This window comes from Pristiophorus japonicus, chromosome 14 (assembly GCF_044704955.1).
Source record: "Pristiophorus japonicus isolate sPriJap1 chromosome 14, sPriJap1.hap1, whole genome shotgun sequence".
Classification (NCBI taxonomy): Eukaryota; Metazoa; Chordata; class Chondrichthyes; family Pristiophoridae; genus Pristiophorus; species Pristiophorus japonicus.
The window spans coordinates 27868035-27886123 of record NC_091990.1 but is presented as its reverse complement, the minus strand read 5'-3'; the positions used below and the strand labels follow the sequence as shown (position 1 = coordinate 27886123).

Here is an 18089-nt window from a genome sequence, read left to right as displayed (position 1 = left end):
TGGGTATATAATTGGCAAATGAATTTCAACACAGATAAAATGTGAGGTATTGCATTTTGGTGAGAAAAATAGGGAAGTTACATTTTACCGGGAAAATAAGAGGCTGAAATTGCCCTCTGCCCGAAACGGGGCGCACCCACCGATTTTTAAGTGCACCGTCCGCCCCAATTCCTGGGGCGGCAATCCGGCGATTTTCAGCACTTTATTTCTAGTTTCCGGTCGGAGTGATGTTGGTGTTGGGAGAGGGGTGGAAGTGGGGGTGGTCGGAGCTGCCATCGCTCCAAGTCATCAGCGCTGATAACATCAACGTAACGCGGATGTGCCGTGCCGCGCTGACGCGTCACAACGCTGGGATTATAAACAAAACCGTTCAAAACTTCAAATCTTAACTAATTGAATACATTAGAGATGGCAGGGCAGGTGGTGTGTTTCTGCTGTTATATGTGGGAACTGGTGGACACTATTGAGGTCCAAGGCGACCACATCTGCGACGAGTGTCTGCAGCTTGAGGGATTTCGGTTCCATCTTGATGAGCTGGAGTCCGAGCTGCAGACACTGCGACACATCAGAGAGGGGGGAGAGTTACCCGGATGCTGTCTTTCAGGAGACAGTCACACCAATTAGATTAATTAACTCAAATTTGGTCCGTGGTCAGGGACAGGAAGGTGCGAGGCAGGTATGGGGACCCAGAGGATAGTCATGGAGGAGCCTCAACCCTTGCTCTTGTCCAACAGGTATGAGATTTTTTCTCCCTGTGTGGACGAGAGCAAGGACTGCAGGGAGGATGAGCAAACTGACCACAACACCATGGTACAGGGGGCCATTCAAGTGGGTGAATAAAATGAAATGTTGTAGTGGTAGGGGACAGTGTCATTAGAGGAATAGATACTGTTCTCTGCAGCCGAGAGCATGAGTTCCGAAGGCTATGTTGCCGACCCAGTGCCAGGGTTAAGGACATTTCCTCCAGGCTGGAGAGGAACTTGGAGTGGGAGGGGGAAGATCCAGTTGTTATGGTCCACGCAGGTACTAATGACATAAGTGGAACAAAGAAAGAGGTTCTGCTAGGAATTAAATTTAAAAAGCAGAACCACAAGGGTAATAATCTCTGGATTACTACCTGAGCCACGAGACTGGCGAATCAAATAACTTGGGCTGTAGATAGGGCTTTAAACCAAATAGTGCCGGGGGGGAAGGTGAAGATCCAGTAAGCAGAAATTTAAAAAGTCAAAGAGAAAGGAGAAGGCAAAAGTGCAGGGTAGCGATAGGGGTAATGATAACCAAAGTGGGACAAGTAGGGATAGACATATACACATAAGATAAAATTAAAAGCTCTATATCTGAACGTACGAAGCATTCGTAACAAGATAGATGAGTTGACATCACAAATAGAAACAAATGGGTATGATCTGATTGCCATTACAGAGACGTGGTTGCAAGGTGACCAAAGTTGGGAACTAAATATTCTGGGGTATTAGCTATTTCCTAAGGATAGGCAGAAAGGAAAAGGAGGTGGGGTAACTCTGTTAATAAAGGATGAGATCAGTGCAGTAGTAAGAAATTATATTGGTTCAGAAGATCAAGATATAGAATCAGTTTGGGTGGAGATAAGAAGTAATGGGGAAATAAGTCACTGGTGGGAATGGTCTACAGGCCCCCAAACAGTAGCCACTCTGTGGCACAGAATATAAATCAAAAAATAATGAAGGCTTGTTAAAAAGGTACAGCAATAATCATGGACGATTTTAATCTTCATATTGATTGGAAAAATCAAATTGGCAATGGTAACCTTGAGGAAGAGTTCATTGAGTGTATGCGGGATGGTTTCTTGTGGAACCAACCAGACTCATTACACATCTGGTAATGTGTAACGAGTCTGGATTAATTAATGATCTTGTGAAGGATTCTCTTGGGAAGAGTGATCATAACATGTTAGAATTTCAAATTCAGTTTGAGGTTGAGAAAGCTAGGTCTCAAGCTAGTGTCCTGAACTTAAATAAAGGTAATTACAAAGGTATGAAGGCAGAGTTGGTTAAAGTGGACTGGGAAAATATATTACAGGGTAAGACTGTAGAAACGCAGTGGCAAACATTTAAGGAGATATTTCAATCTCAACAAAGATTTATTCCAATGAGAAATAAAGATGCCAAGAGAAGGGAGAACCATCCCTGGCTAACTAAGGAAGTAAAGGAAGGTATCAATTTGAAAACAAAGGCATACAATGTTGTGAAGGCCAGAGGATTGGGACATTTTTAGAAACCAGCAAAGGATGACTAAAAAATGATAAAGGTAGAAGATAGCATATGAGAGTAAACTAGCAAGAAATATAAAAACAGACAGTAAGAGCTTCTACAGGTATATAAAAAGGATACTGTAGCTAAAGTTAGAGAATGGGACTGGAGAATTAATAATGGGAAACAGGGAAATGGCAGAGACTTTGAACAAATATTTTGTATCGGTCTTCACGGTAGAGTACACTAAAAACATCCCAATAATTGATAATCAAGGAGCTATTGCGGGGGGAACTTAAAACAATCACTATCACTACAGATGAAGTACTAGGCAAACTAATGGAACTAAAGATGGACAAGTCCCCTGGACCTGATGGCATGCATCCTAGGGTCGTAAAAGAAGTGGCTGCAGAGATAGTGGATGCATTGGTTGTAATCTACCAAATTTTCCTGAATTCTGAAGAGGTCCCAGCGGACCTGGAAAACCGCAAATGTAACATCTCTATTTAAGAAAGGAGGGAGACTGAAAGCAGGAAACTATAGACCAGTTTGCCTAACTTCTGTCATTGGGAAAATGCTGGAGTCCATCATTAAGGAAGTAGTAGCAGGACATTTGGAAAATCATAATGCAGTCAAGCAGACTCAGCATGGTTTTATGAAAGGGAAATCATGTTTGACAAATTTGCTGGAGTTCTTTGGGGGTGTAACGAGCAGAGTAGATAAAGGAGAACCAGTTGATGTTGTATATTTGGATTTCCAGAAGGCATTCTGTAAGGTGCCACACAAAAGGTTACTACACAAGAGAAGAGCTCATGGGTTTGGGGGTAATATATTAACGTGGATAGAGAATTGGCTAACTAACAGAAAACAGAGAGTCAGGATAAATGGGTCATTTTCAGTTGGAAAACTGTAACTAGTGGGGTGCCACAGGGATCAGTGCTGGGGACTCCACTATTTACAATTTATATTAATGACTTGGATGAAGGGACTGAGTTTAATGTAGCCAAATTTATTGATGATATAAAGATGGGTGGTAAAGAAAATTGTGAGGATGATGCAAAGAATCTATAAAGAGATATAGATAGGCTCAGTGAGTGAGCAAAAATTTGGCAGATAGAAACATAGAAACATAGAAAATAGGTGCAGGAGTAGGCCATTCGGCCCTTCTAGCCTGCACCGCCATTCAATGAGTTCATGGCTGAACATGCAACTTCAGTACCCCATTCCTGCTTTCTCACCATACCCCTTGATTCCCCTAGTAGTAAGGACTTCATCTAACTCCTTTTGAATTTATTTAGTGAATTGGCCTCAACAACTTTCTGTGGTAGAGAATTCCACAGGTTCACCACTCTCTGGGTGAAGAAATTCCTCCTCATCTCGGTCCTAAATGGCTTCCCCCTTATCCTTAGACTGTGTCCCCTGGTTCTGGACTATAGTGTGGGAAAATGTGAGGTTATCCACTTTGGTAGGAAAAATAAAGCAAATTATTATTTAAATGGGGAGCAATTACAAAATGCTGTAGTACAGAGGGATCTGAGGGGGCTTGTGCATGAAACACAAAACGTTAGCTTGGAGGTACAGCAAGTAGTCAGGAAGGCAAATGAAATGCTGGCCTTTATTGCAAAGGGGATGGAGTATAAAAGTGGGGAAGTCCAGCTCCAACTGTACAGGGTGTTGGTAAGACCACACCTGGAGTATTGCGTACAGTTTTGGTCTCCATATTTAAGGAAGGATATATAAGAAGAACATAAGAAATAGGAGCAGGATTAGGCTATTTGGCCCCTTGAGCTTGCTCCGCTATTCAATAAGATCATGGCTGATCTGACCATGGACTCAGCTCCACTCCCCTGTCCGCTCCCCATATCCCTTTACTCCCTTATCGCTCATAAATCTGTCTATCTCTGCCTTAAATATATTCAATGCCTCCACAGCTCTCTGGGGCAAAGAATTCCATAGACATACAACCCTCTGAGAGGAGAAATTTCTCCTCATCTCAGTTTTAAATGGGCAGCCCCTTATTCCGCCGCACAGAAAATGCTATGGTCAACTGTAGCTCCCGTACCACTTCACTGCCTGACCTTGGACTGTTCTGGTTCATATGGCTTAGCTACTCACTGAATAAACTCACTGAGCCACTGAGGGAGACCATCTGCCAGTTTCTTAATTAAAAAATAAATTTAAGCTTCCCTGAGTGAGTAATTTATAATGTCACAAATGGTTTAGAGTTGAATATGGCCATCGCAAGATTTGTTGCTTATTTTCAGAGTTCCAGCACCCAGCGATGACACGGCACGACACTGGAAGCCAACTCTAGAATTCCTGCACTGAGCCAAGAACAGAATGCAAATAATTTTGTGAGTACCACACTCCCAGTGGTTCATTAGAGTTTCATGAGGAAATCTCAGTACTAAGTTGCGAAGCAATATGACATTCAGCAATTCTCTATCCTCTCATGCTATTGTTGGGGGATTTTCAAAACCAGCATGGCAATCTGCATTCATCCTATGTGGAATGTTGTTTTGTGCGTTAAGAAATAAAATCATTAATCATGGTAAGATTAAAATTATTTGGTGTTCCAGAATTTGCTACATATATGGGACCAGCTTTTAAATATTAACACACAACAGTCTTACCTAAGTAGTCATTAGGATTACATAGAATATAGAGCGCAGAATCTATTCGGCCCAACCAGTCCATGCTGCCGTTTATGCTCCATCTGCGCCTCCAGCCATCTTTACTCATCTAACTCTATCAGCATAGCCCACTATTCACTTCTCCCTCATGAGGTTATCCACTTTGGCAGAAATAATAGAAAAGCAAATTATAATTTAAATGGAGAAAAATTGCAAATTGCTGCAGTACAGAGGGACCTGGGGGTCCTTGTTCATGAAACACAAAAAGTTAATACGCAGCTACAGCAAGTAATCAGGAAGGCAAATGGAATGTTGGCCTTTATTGCAAGGGGGATTGAGTATAAAAGCAGAGAAGTCCTGCTACAACTGTACAGGGTATTGGTGAGGCCACACCTAGAGTACTGCGTACAGTTTTGGTCTCTGTATTTAAGGAAGGATATACTTGCATTGGAGGCTGTTCAGAGAAGGTTCACTAGGTTGATTTCAGAGATGAGGGGGTTGACTTATGAGGATAGGTTGAGTAGGTTGGGCCTATACACATTGTTCAGAAGAATGAGAGGTGATCTTATTGAAACTTATGATAATGAGGGGGCTCGACAAGGTGGATGCAGAGGATATTTCCACTCAAAGAGGAAACTAAAACTAGGGCGGACCCCCTACAAATATTGATGCATTGCTTGTCCTGAAATTTACAAAAGGATGCAATGGAATGTATTGTGACCTGCAACCTGGCATCCCCTTGTAATGAGATGTTTTATTGCTACTGCTGTTTATTTACAGAAGTATTAAATAAACGTGTACAATCAGCACCACTGTGTTGTGCTTGTTTGAACTGTAACTTCCAAGGATTATCCCCGTAATAAAGAACACTGAATTAAAACTAGCGCAATTCCAGTATGATGATGCTGAAAGTGCAGTAATTTGACAGCTTTCAAGACTTCAAGGAGCAGATCTGTGATCACTTTATTTATGCATTTTATCAGAGTCTGCCAGCTTAAGTTCAAGGGATTGGATTGTATCAAACAGGGGTATCATAAAGAGAGAATTGTGTTGCTGTATGTCTGGTGCGTCTCATCCTGAAAGACCTAATATTATGGTGCAAGCCATGGAAATAAATCAACTGATACAGTGGCCGATCTGAATGATGGGGAGTCCTTCAAACACTTCTCAAAATCCACCATCAGCTCAATGATGATGCCCATTGCTAGACTCTCTCCACCAGCCTTTGATATATTTCAGAGGGTTCATTTGAGGCACTGTTCCTATTTGTTCCCTCCCTCTGTCACTGCCTCATCTCTCACTCCACCTTCACACCTTTAGGAGTAATAACCCCGGGACTTCCTGGCAGCCTTTTGCAGATTCCAGTTTGAAAACCACAGGCCTAAAATTGTGAAACTGTTTGAACAGCTAAGAAGCACAGTCTATGACAAATTTACAACTTGGTAGCTTGTTAAGAGAATACAGTTAATGATAAGTATTCTGTGTTTGTATATTCTTGAAATCAATTCTTGTCCTATTCAATGTAAAAAAAAAAATGACAGCAAAGGTTAACAAAAGGAATGTTTTATGAGAGCAGATCTGAGGCTGGCAAGAAATTCACTAAGTTAACATGTGCTATCGTTGTCACACAGCATGTTACTGTAGCAATACAGTATTCACAAAGACACATGGGGCTAGACTTTCCACTTCACATCGCCCATCTATGGCCCATCTATCATCCATAACTGACCTCTATCGACCATTTTGAGCAAAAAGTGGAAACTAGGCCCAAAACATCACCAGAAAAACTGGTGTCTAAGTTTCCACTTTGATCGCCGAGATGATCGCCCACACAAGGCCCATCCCAAGTTTCGGCACCTAGCATGCACTTCGCTGGGCCGATGCAAGGCCCAAAAGAGTGCTGAAAAATAGTTGCTTTTTCAGGGCCTAAGAGAAGGAAATGGGCACTACGGACGCCATTTTTAACTTCAGAGGAAGGGTGGAGGATTAGTTGTGAGTCATTTAGAGAGTAAAATTGAAGAAAATTGTACTCTGAAATTTGGGACAGGGAATATAAATAGGTATCATCAACTTATTTATGCTAAATAGAGCTCATATATTGGAATAATTTTGTAAATAGCTTTTACATAGTGAAGTTATTTACTGATATTGTTGGGGCCTATCAAACTTATACAGCTTAGAGAGTACAGAGAGGGCAGACTACTGTGATTGGAGAGTAGAGAGATTATTAAAATTAGTGAAAGTAATTATCGATAGTGATGGGGCCCATGCTTTCCCTGCCTTTAATTGCAACTGCTCACACACTGGTTACTGAAAGGATCAATCGAAGAGGTGGCACAGTAATGCGTAGACGGAGACGAAGACAGAGGAGGAGACTGTACAGCCAACGAAGGTACTTGGAAAAGCAATCCTACCTGAACTTGTCTGAAAATGCTTGTCTGAGGAGGCTGCGATTCCAGAAGGAGGTCATCAATGAGATATGTCAACTCGTCAAGGATGATCTGCAGCCTTCCAGCATCATCAGAACCGCAATATCCGTTGAGGTGAAGGTTACTGCTGCCCTAGCCTTTTACGCATCGGGATCTTTTCAGGCTTCAGCTGGCGACATCTGCCATATCTCTCAGCACGCTACATACTGCTGCATTCGACAGGTGACTGAAGCCCTTTACGCTCGCAGGATGGACATCATAAGCTTCCCAATGGCCAGGGAGGCACAGACCGAGAGGGCTTTGGGTTTCTCGAATAGCAGACTTCCCCAAGGTGCAGGGAGTAATAGACTGCACACACATTGCCCTGAAAGTACCCTTAAAGAACGCAGAGGTGTTTCGTAACAGAAAGGGGTTCCACTCACCAAATGTGCAGCTTGTTGTCGACCACAATCAAACAATTATGACAATAAATGCTACATTTCCTGGCAGCATCCATGATGCGCACATCTTACGTGAAAGTGCTATCCTTGACCTGTTTGCCAATCAGCCAGAAGGTCACGGTTGGACGCTGGGGGATAAAGGATACGGCCTTGGAAGTTGGCTCATGACCCCTCTGCGTAATCCTGTCACTGAAGCACAGAAACGGTATAATGAAAGTCACATAGCAACTCGCAACATCGTTGAAAAGACAATTGGAGTCCTAAAGTAGCACTTCAGATGCCTGGATCATTCTGAAGACAGCCTCCAGTACCACCCTGATCAGGTAGCAGAGTTTATTGTGGTGTGTTGCATGCTGCATAACCTAGCTATAAAGAGAGGACAAATAATGCCAGATCATGCTGTAGGTCCACCTCCAGAAGGAGATGAGACAGAAGAGGCAGCCAGCGAGGATGAAGAGGAGGAACAGGCGGGAGAGGACATAGGGGAGCTTAATCAGCATGGCGATCTAACACTGGCACCACCACACCTTTCCCGAAGACCAGTAGCCAGTGGCAGTTACACGGCCGCTAAGCTTTTACGTCAGCAGCTCAATAATGAACACTTCGCATGAACTATTATTGTTGATATTCAAACGTTCAATTACAGTTACGGTTAATCAAAAGTTTCATTTCCGTGAGGAAACAGAATAAACAAACAAATATGCATGAAAAACTGTACGTTGTAAGTAACTAAGAGAGAAGGTACAAAAGTTGTAGAAATTTTTTTTCTTTATTAAGTAACACTTTTTAAAAAAAAACAACACCCTTCCTCCAACCCCCCACCCCCGCACCAACCCACCCTTCCTTCAAAATCCCCAAAACATTAGAAAAAGAAGAAATTGAACATTTAAGTTTTAAAGAACAAGTGACCATTTCAATCATGATAACAAGTGACCATTTCAGTGATGATAACAATTGACTATTTCATTGATGATAACAAGTGACCATTTCAGTCATGATAACAAGTGACCATTTCAGTCATGCTAACAATTGACCATTTCATTGATGATAACAAGTGACCATTTCAGTCATGATAACAAGTGACCATTTCAGTCATGCTAACAATTGACCATTTCAGTCATGATAACAAGTGACCATTTCAGTCATGATAACAAGTGACTATTTCCGAAAGAATGGAAAGTGAACAGTTAAGTAATGATAACAAGTGAACATTTAAGTATTGAATACAAATGCCCAATTTAGTAACAATAACGAGAATAATAAAGTGATAATAACAAGTGAACATTTTTGAAACAAGTGAACTATTGAGAAGCACTACCCTCTCCCTACCTGCAGCCACGTTTCCCTCCAGATCCTGTCCAACCCCGTGTTCGCACCCCACCTGCCCGTTTTTGTCTTCGCAAACTGACACCAAGACGTCGTGCAGAGTGGGACGGCAAGACTTCCTGCCATGGTGGAGGTAACGGAGTGGAAGCAGTAGCCTCAGCATCTACTTCTGAGTCAGGAGGAACTGTGTCCTCCATACTCGCTTGTGTGCTTGGGGTCTCTCTGCGAGTGGACACGACACCTTGGGGTGCGGCGCCTTGTCCAGCCAGCAACACATGCCGTAGGGCATTTGTTGCGGCTGTCTGCTCCCTGATCGCCTCCAACGTCTCCCGAGCAGTCTGACTGCTCAGAAGACCGGCTGGAGAAGCGCGAGCAGAACTCACTCCAGGTTGTGGAGAACTGACTCCAATTGGCTGAGAAACCCGCGAACCCCTGGATAAGGTCGCGACTGATCGCGACCATCTCCCTGCACAGGGAAAGTAAGCTCTCCATCTGGTGCTCCGTGGCAGGCGAGTGCATATCACGCTGACCGGACCGCGGTGGGGTCAGCGTCTGCAATGTCACCACCCGCACACCGCTTGGTCCCGGTGCCTCATCTGTCTCAAAAGAGATGGTCGCAGGTTGTTCCCCCCCACGAAAAAAATCTCCTGTTCTTCCTCCTCCTCCTCCTCCTCCTCCTCCTCCTCCTCCTGCTCACGCACAGCGACAGCAGGAGTCTGCACTGGTTCCTCCTCTGGCTCTTCCTCCTGGGAGTTTCCTGATTGTTCAGTGGACGTGTCCGTTGACTCCAGTAATACTTGTTGACCTTTGAAAGACAAATGGAAGTTATAAACAATGTTTAACAATGCAAATCAATTCATCTCAATTTTTCAAGAACTCAAAACATTACCATTAACCCATATGCACAAGCGTTCACCAGGCCTAACATGACCTCATTTGAAGATCAATAATACATCTCAATAGTATAACTCAATTATATACCAAATTAAAGTATCATTGCATAGGATTACCCGCATAACAAATATTTACTATTGATTCACACATTACACAATGCACAGTTCTCATTACTCACGTGACTCTAGGGTGGGTTTGGCCATACCACGGGTTGTAACCGAACGGCTTTCTGGCCCCACCAAGGCCACTGCAAGCTCTTCGTAGGCGGTGAGCGTCTGCAACATGGCACAGCCCCCGCCCGTCCTGCGTTGCTCTCGCTGGTTGCTGGATATCTTCTGTAATAGATAAGGTAACATTGCACGGCATAAGCAGATTGATTTGGCAAAAAACATTTAGGACTGACAGATTTATAAATTCAATTACAAGTTTGCACTACATTGCATAGGAATAAGATATTTCATACTGTAACATTCAAATTTATGTTGCGGTGCATAAATGTAATCACAATTTAATCCTAATTTAGTTACTTAGTCATGCTTAAAAATTATGAGATAACATTGCAGATTCTAATTAGAATTTCCATACATCATTAAATAATAAATATGGATGATTTCAAATTTAAATTTCAACTTACTCTTGCAGCCACCAGTAGACTGTTCCATCTTTTGCGGCACTGGTGGTGTCCGGGCTTCATTAGATGCCGACGTGCCCAAATCCTCCGATATGCACGGGGTGGAGGTTTCCCATGCCCACCCCATGTCAGATCCTCCCACCTCGCGCTAACACTGTTCACTAGGGCCTCATTGGCCTCCTCGCTGAAGGGCTTGGCCCTTCGCTTTCCTGCAGATCCCTCCATTCTTTAAATGTATCTGATTTAAGGCTTGGTCAAAATACCTGCTTCCTTTCTCCTCTCTCTCTCTCTCTCTCTATCTATCTCTCTCTCTCTCCCCCAGACCTACACAGAGCTTCTGAGCATGTGTGAAGACCCTTGACCTCTCAAAACGTGGGAGGAGCCTCAACCTGGAAAAAAAAATCAACCTGCACAAGCGCAGTAGTGCGTTGCTAGGGAAGCTTTTTTTTTCATTCACGTCTGTTTTCTTTGGGCGATCGTGAGATCGCTGAGAAATGACATCGCCCATTTGACATCGCTGGGTTAAGGCCGAGTGGAAAATCGCAAAAAAAAAAAAAAAATGGGCTTCGAGCGGCGATCAGCACGGGCGATACGTCCCGCATCGCTGGAACAAGGCCCATTTTTTTCGGCCTTAGCCACCAAGTGGAAAGTCTAGCCCCATCGACATTTGCAAGAAGGTTACTTCTGATTGGTTTAATTTCAAAGTGTAATGTCTGTTTTTGCTGTCATCATGTTAACACTAAATAATGTGAACCACATCCACCAGCCATTTCTTTCTTAGATTATAGATTCAATGAGATGATTTTCCTACAGAGACTCTCTGGTAAATTTCAGCTGTGAAATCTCATGAAATCGACACTAGTCTAAACTAGTGTTTACATTAGTCTGCTGATTTAAGATTGGTCAGGTTTGTAAGAAGCCCCAGTGGTGAGGAGAGAATGCAGTGGGTTTATGGCGAGGACCCAAGTACTTCTGGTTGTGGACTGGTCTTCAAATTTAAACAGGATTTATTTTGTTTTCCTCCTTTGTGGATTTCCCTGTGCTGCACAAGAAGGGCCAAGAGGACAGAAGCAGATTATAATTCGAGGAGGTCCAGATGTGGAGAGTTGTAGTAACTGGAGCCCCTGCACTTCAGGTTAGTCACCCATTTTCCTCTGAAGTATTTATTTTCAACGGAACCATTACGGCAGTTACTAATGGAGCATGGCCAGTGCATCAGTTGCTGCATGGTTTGATGCACCTTGACTTGTACCATGAAAACGTATGAGGACAGTAGTGTGATGTGGCCTGAGGAGCCACTTCAAACTTAACAGTATATCGTAACACACAACAGTGGCCACAGCTGGACAAAACTTCCCCTCTATGAAGTGAGCAGCCACTACAACAGACACCTGAAGTTGTGGCATGTACTTTCAAGGTAGTCATTTTAGGAGTGTCATATTTGATCAGGTTTAGAGTTATAAGGGACAGTTAATGTTAAACTCATTTTGTGAGTCATTCTGCGGGTGCAGCAATTACACAATTTTAGTGAGAGTGGGTGTAGTCTACGTTTATGGAGAAACCTAGGAAATAGGCACGGTAATATTGCAAGTTTCAGTAGAAAGACCCCATTGGCAGCCAGCCAAAAATACACACACACACACACACATTGATTCAGTTCTTTGCATTTGGTTATTTGTGCAATTCGCTTAGAAACTTACATTTTTTTAAATGGGAGAAAGAGACAAAATGAAAGCTTAGTTGCTAGCTTTTACTGTAACTAGGATTAGGGATTTGGTGAAGCGGACAAGTCAGTGAGGGAACAACAGAATCAAACCTGCATTGCTCTGCAAACCACAGGCTTAAAATTGTGAAACTGTTTGAACAGCTAAGAAGCACACAGTCTCTGACAAGTTTACAACTTGGTAGCTTGTTTAGAGAATACAGCAGGTGCAAAGAGTCACTTCCAACATTGGATTTTTCTCATAACCTGAGCACTAATTTAGACTTTTTAAGGGCAAGCTAGTGACAACCTTAACATGATAATTGGGCAAAAGTGATGAATATTAAACCAATGAAAATGGGTATTACATGGAATAGCTTCACAAAGGCTATTTTGAAAGGATATGGCCAAGAGATATTTTAGGTTGGTGACCAACTAGATACTGTGAGTTGGGATGTTTGTCTTGCTCTCTGCCCTTCCCATTTCCTGATTCGATATTTAATATTAGTTCACTAGATCTGGGCCAGTAATTGCATCCTAGCTGATGCTTGCTAGCTGCACTGTGCTCCACAAGCAGGAAGCTTCTTTGTTAAGGGTTTTTGCAGACTGCTTCCAAACGCCTGTATATGAAGATACAGGAAGTACCGGAACATGGGTAGTTTCTATTATGTTGGCAGGCAGTCACTTAAATCAACCATTGATCTTGCTGTGTGAGAATTCTGCAGCCTTCATTTTAAGCTAGCTACTGGCAACAGGATATCAGATAAAACAACTTTATTGGTTTCAAAAGAAAAATACTGCAGATGCTGGAAATCTGAAATACTCAGCAGGTCAAGGAGCATCTGTGGAAAGAGAAAGCGAGTTAACGTTTCAGGTCGATGACCCTTCATCAGAACAGAAATTTATTGGTTTGTTACTTGTATCTGAGTTGGAATATGCAGGTCACAGATACTGTGGCTGAGATTGGGAACTCACTGTGTGGAGAATTGCAGGTTATTATCTACTCTTCATTTTAAGCTTTATTCACAGACGTTAATTTGTTCAAATGTCTTCTGAAAGAGAAAGTATCTGTTGTAAATCTCTTGGTATAAAATTTGGAGGAGTGGGGAGAGAAGGGAAGAAAAGAACCAAATCAGAGGTGTACAAATTTATACAATCTAGTTGCTATGTATTGTTCCCCCATGTGAGGACTGGAATAGTGCAGTTATACTACAGACCAGGTCCTGTTTACAGGGACACGGAGCTGGCAGACTTGAATTATACTCCAGCTCTGCATCGCTTTTTTGCCAGGCAAAGCAGAATTCTGTATGTGTGTGCTTATTATTTGCAAGAGTCAATTAAACTTTTCTTGAAGAGCTGATGGGGCAGTCGGCTCTATGCCAAGACTGAACAATTTAAACTGCAGTTTAAAAGCTGATTTTGCACTGGTTTTAGTAGTACTGCAGCTGAAGTGGTGTGTGACTACCTCTTCAAAGTAGACTTGCACCATTTGCCAGAATGCAATCTGGCAAACTTTACTCATTGCACTGCACTTCTTTCAACGATGCGAAGCTGAGTGTGCTTCACATTGATATAAAATGAGTAGTCTATCTCCCCTGTAGGCTCAGTTGATAAAGGCAAAGTGTTGCGGAGGCAAATAGAACAGAAGGTTCACATTTCAGAAGGCTCCCCCAGATGCAACACTAACTCACACAGACCAAAAGATCCCAGATAAAATTCCTGTTCTATGAGTTAGCTGATCTCAGCCAGGCTAGTAGTTGGGTTGGGAAGGGAAAGTTAAGTCAGTGTTCCTGCTCCTGATCACTATCCAGTAACCCAGCCTTGTGAGAAAGTAAGAGTGTGCGCATGCCAGCTGAGGATAGGAATGGATTTGGCTGCAATGTCCCGCAGTGGCGAAGAGCCTGACAGCATTCATTGTCTGGACTCAGATATAGAGAATATCCACTTGGCTGAGGTGACTGCGCCCATGGAGTGATAAAGCCCAGCAAAGGTCAACATCTTAAGAAGAGAAGGAAGAGCAAAGAAATTGGGTAATGAAAATGTTGATCAAGAAGAGTGGAAAGAATGTTGTTATTGGACATCCCCAGGCTCCATATCTCTACTTGATCACTGATCTGTTACATTTTCTTCTTTTATAGATGACATCATGTCTTACTACAATGACGAGCCCCGATACACTATTGAACAAATTGATCTTCTCCAGCGCCTGCGCCGATCAGGAATGACGAAACACGAAATCATTCATGCACTTGAAACAATGGAACGGCTCGACCAGGAGCAAAACGACAAATTTGTTAGGCGACCCAACTACAGCAGTAACTATGGCAACAACGTTTCAGCATCCTCTTCAACTGCTTCTGCTGCTACACAGACTCAAAGTATAGCGCAATCACCGTCGCCTAGTAATAGCTATGACACATCGCCTCCACCCTATAATGCAAGCCACACAGGGCGAGAAAGCACAGCAAGTGAGAGACTTGTGGCCAGCGGAACACTGTCTCCACGGTACCAGAACAGTGGGAGTCAGAGGTCATATAGTTTTGACACAGGAGAAGATGATGCAGACTTGGAGGAGAAAGTGGAGGAGTACATGAGGTAATGTGGAAAGCCCATGTAGTTACATAAATATTAAGGATAGTTACAGGACTTCACGCTTCCCCAGCTCATAAAAGGTCATTGATTGAGTTGCATCTATCCATCTTAGTCTGAGTTTTTTCATTTCTTGGCTAGCCTATTTAGAGGGATTGCATTGCAGAAAGAGGTGTTGCCATTTTCGGGTGGGAGAAAAAAAAGGCATTGTCTGAATTGCAACTCTTGTTGGCCAATGAAGGGGCAGCGTTGATGGTGGCCGAATATTAGAGGGAATCCATGAACAGAACCAGCTCGGTTGCTGGCTGCATGGAACCAAATGGGGATGAGCAGTCTGAACAAACGGCGAAGGGTAAATGAGAAAAAATAATAAAGCAAACTAAAAGTCAATGTGCATATTCCCTTTTTTTCCAGAAGGGACAGCAATGCAGTAAAAGAAGAAATCAAAGCATTTTTAGCCAATCGGAGGATTTCTCAGGCTGTAGTGGGGCAAGTCACAGGTAAGACAGAAAGGGCGGAAATTGCTTATGAGGTCAGTTATTCTATGAAGTATTGTAGTATCTGTGCTTTGTACTGTTCCTGACATCAGGCATAAAATGAACTTACAATTAAGTAAGGCTTGAAATTTGGGAGGTTTGCGACTCCCGTTAGTGCAAACGACTTTTTGCCCGTGCGCAGTGCCGCTAACGACTCACGCTGAATTCCCAGGGGGTTGGCGGCAGCGGGAACCCGTAGTGCTCCGCTGCGCCGGCAATGACAACTTCATCACCATGCGCAGTGCCCCATTATTGCCTTGGAACAAAAATTGGGGAGTGACCCCATAAGCTGCGCCGGGCATTGCCAGCGACAGCTTCAGGGGACGTGAGCCAGGCTGCAGGCCGCTCGTGAGGCGACACTTAAAGAGGAGACGGCGACCATTTAAAAAAAAAAATCTGGCAACTTTCTTCTGCTTCAGTCGCGGGGTCCGTGACACAAGAACACAAGAAATAGGAGCAGGAGTAGGCCATACGGCCCCTCAAGCCTGCTCCACCATTTAACATGATCATGGACCCAGATCCAACTAAGGACTGTTGGGTGGGAAAAAGACCTACATATACTGAAGAGAAAAAGATTAGTGAAGACAAATGTAGGTCCCTTGCAGTCAGAATCAGGTGAATTTATAATGGGGAACAAAGAAATGGCAAACCAATAGAACAAATACTTTGGTTCTGTCTTCATTAAGGAAGACACAAATAACTTTCCGGAAATACTAGGGGACCGAGGGTCTAGCGAGAAGGAGGAACTGAAGGAAATCCTTTTTAGTCAGGAAATTGTGTTCGGGAAGTTGATGTGATTGAAGGCCGATAAACCCCAGGGCCTGATAGTCTGCATCCCAGAGTACTTAAGGAAGTGGCCCTAGAAATAGCGGATGCATTGGTGGTCATTTTCCAACATTCTGTAGGCTATCGATCAGTTCCTATGGATTGGAGGGTAGCTAATGTAACCCCACTTTTTAAAAAAGGAGGGAGAGCGAAAACAGGGAATTATAGACAGTTAGCCTGACATCGGTAGTGGAGAAAATATTGGAATCAATTATTAAAGATGTAATAGCAGCGCATTTGGAAAGCAATGACAGGATCGGTCCAAGTCAGCATGAATTTATGAAAGGGAAATCATGCTTGACAAATCTTCTAGAATTTTTTGAGGATGTAACTAGTAGAGTGGACAAGGGGGAGCCAGTGGATGTGGTGTATTTAGACTTTCAAAAGGCTTTTGACAAGGTCCCACACAAGAGATTGGTGTGCAAAATTAAAGCACATGGTATTGGGGTTAATGTATTGACGTGGATAGAGAACTGGTTGGCAGACAGGAAGCAAAGAGTAGGAATAAATGGGTCCTTTTCAGAATGGCAGGCAGTGACTAGTGGGGTACCGCAAGGTTCAGTGCTGTACTCCAGCTATTTACAATATACATTAATGATTTAGACGAAGGAATTAAGGAATTGAATGTAATATTTCCAAGTTTGCAGATGACACTAAGCTGGGTGGTAGTGTGAGCTGTGAGGAGGATGCTAAGAGGCTGCAGGGTGACTTGGACAGGTTAGGTGAGTGGGCAAATGCATGACAGCTGCAGTATAATGTAGATAAATGTGAGGTTATCCACTTTGGTGGCAAAAACAGAAAGGCAGAATATTAACTGAATGGTGACAGATTAGGAAAAGGGGAAGTGCAACGAGACCTGGGTGTCATGGTACATGAATCATTGAAAGTTGGCATGCAGGTACAGCAGGCGGTGAAGAAGGCAAATGGCATGTTGGCCATCATAACGAGGGGATTTGAGTATAGGAGCAGGGAGGTTTTACTGCAGTGTCTTGGTGAGACAACACCTTGAGTATTGTGTACAGTTTTGGTCTCCTAATATGAGGAAGGACATTCTTGCTATTGAGGGAGGGCAGCGAAGGTTCACCAGACTGATTCCTGGGATGACAGGACTGACATATGAAGAAAGACTGGATTGACTAGGCTTATATTCACTGGAATTTAGAAGAATGAGAGGGGATCTCATAGAAACATATAAAATTCTGATGGGATTGGACAGGTTAGATGCAGGAAGAATGTTCCCAATATTGGGGAAATCCAGAACCAGGGGTCACAGTCTAAGGATAAGGGGTAAGCCACTTAGGACCGAGATGAGGAGAAACTTCTTCACTCAGAGAATTGTGAACCTGTGGAATTCTCTACCACAGAAAGTTGTTGAGGCCAGTTCGTTAAAAAGGGAGTTAGATGTGTCCCTTACGGCTAAAGGGGTCAAGGGGTATGGAGAGAAAGCAGGAATGGGGTACTGAAGTTGCATGATCAGCCATGATCATATTGAACGGTGATGCAGGCTCGAAGGGCCGAATGGCTTACTCCTGCACCTATTTTCTATGTTTCTATGACCCCTCGAGCCTGCTCCGCCATTTCATAAGATCATGGCTGATCTGATCATGGACTCAGTTTCACTTCCCTGCCCGCTTCCCATAATCCTTTATTCCTTTATCGCTCAAAAATCTGTCTATCTCCTCCTTAAATATATTCAAATGACCCAGCCTCCACAGCTCTCTGGGGCAGAGAATTTCACAGATTTACAACCCTCTGAGAGAAGAAATTCCTCCTCATCTCAGTTTTAAATGGGCGGCCCCTTATTCTGAGACTACGCCCCCTAGTTTTAATTTCCCCTATAAGTGGAAATATACTCT

The 18089-nt window shown here is 43.2% G+C and overlaps 1 protein-coding gene across 6 annotated transcripts in view; it reads left to right on the top strand.

Moving 5' to 3' along the window:
- Positions 1–18089, top strand: part of LOC139279817 (homeobox-containing protein 1-like) — a 61525-nt gene that overhangs the window by 19604 nt on the left and 23832 nt on the right. For 3 of the 6 annotated variants that reach the window (XM_070899062.1, XM_070899058.1, XM_070899063.1), the window contains exons 2-4: positions 11633–11716; positions 14422–14878; positions 15287–15372. In XM_070899062.1, coding sequence (XP_070755163.1) covers positions 14430–14878; positions 15287–15372 — 535 coding nt within the window. In that variant the 5' untranslated portion in view covers positions 11633–11716; positions 14422–14429. Of the gene's footprint in view, positions 1–4492; positions 4583–11632; positions 11717–14421; positions 14879–15286; positions 15373–18089 lie in introns of all 6 variants that reach the window. The other 3 variants (XM_070899060.1, XM_070899059.1, XM_070899061.1) reach the window with 3 other exon arrangements.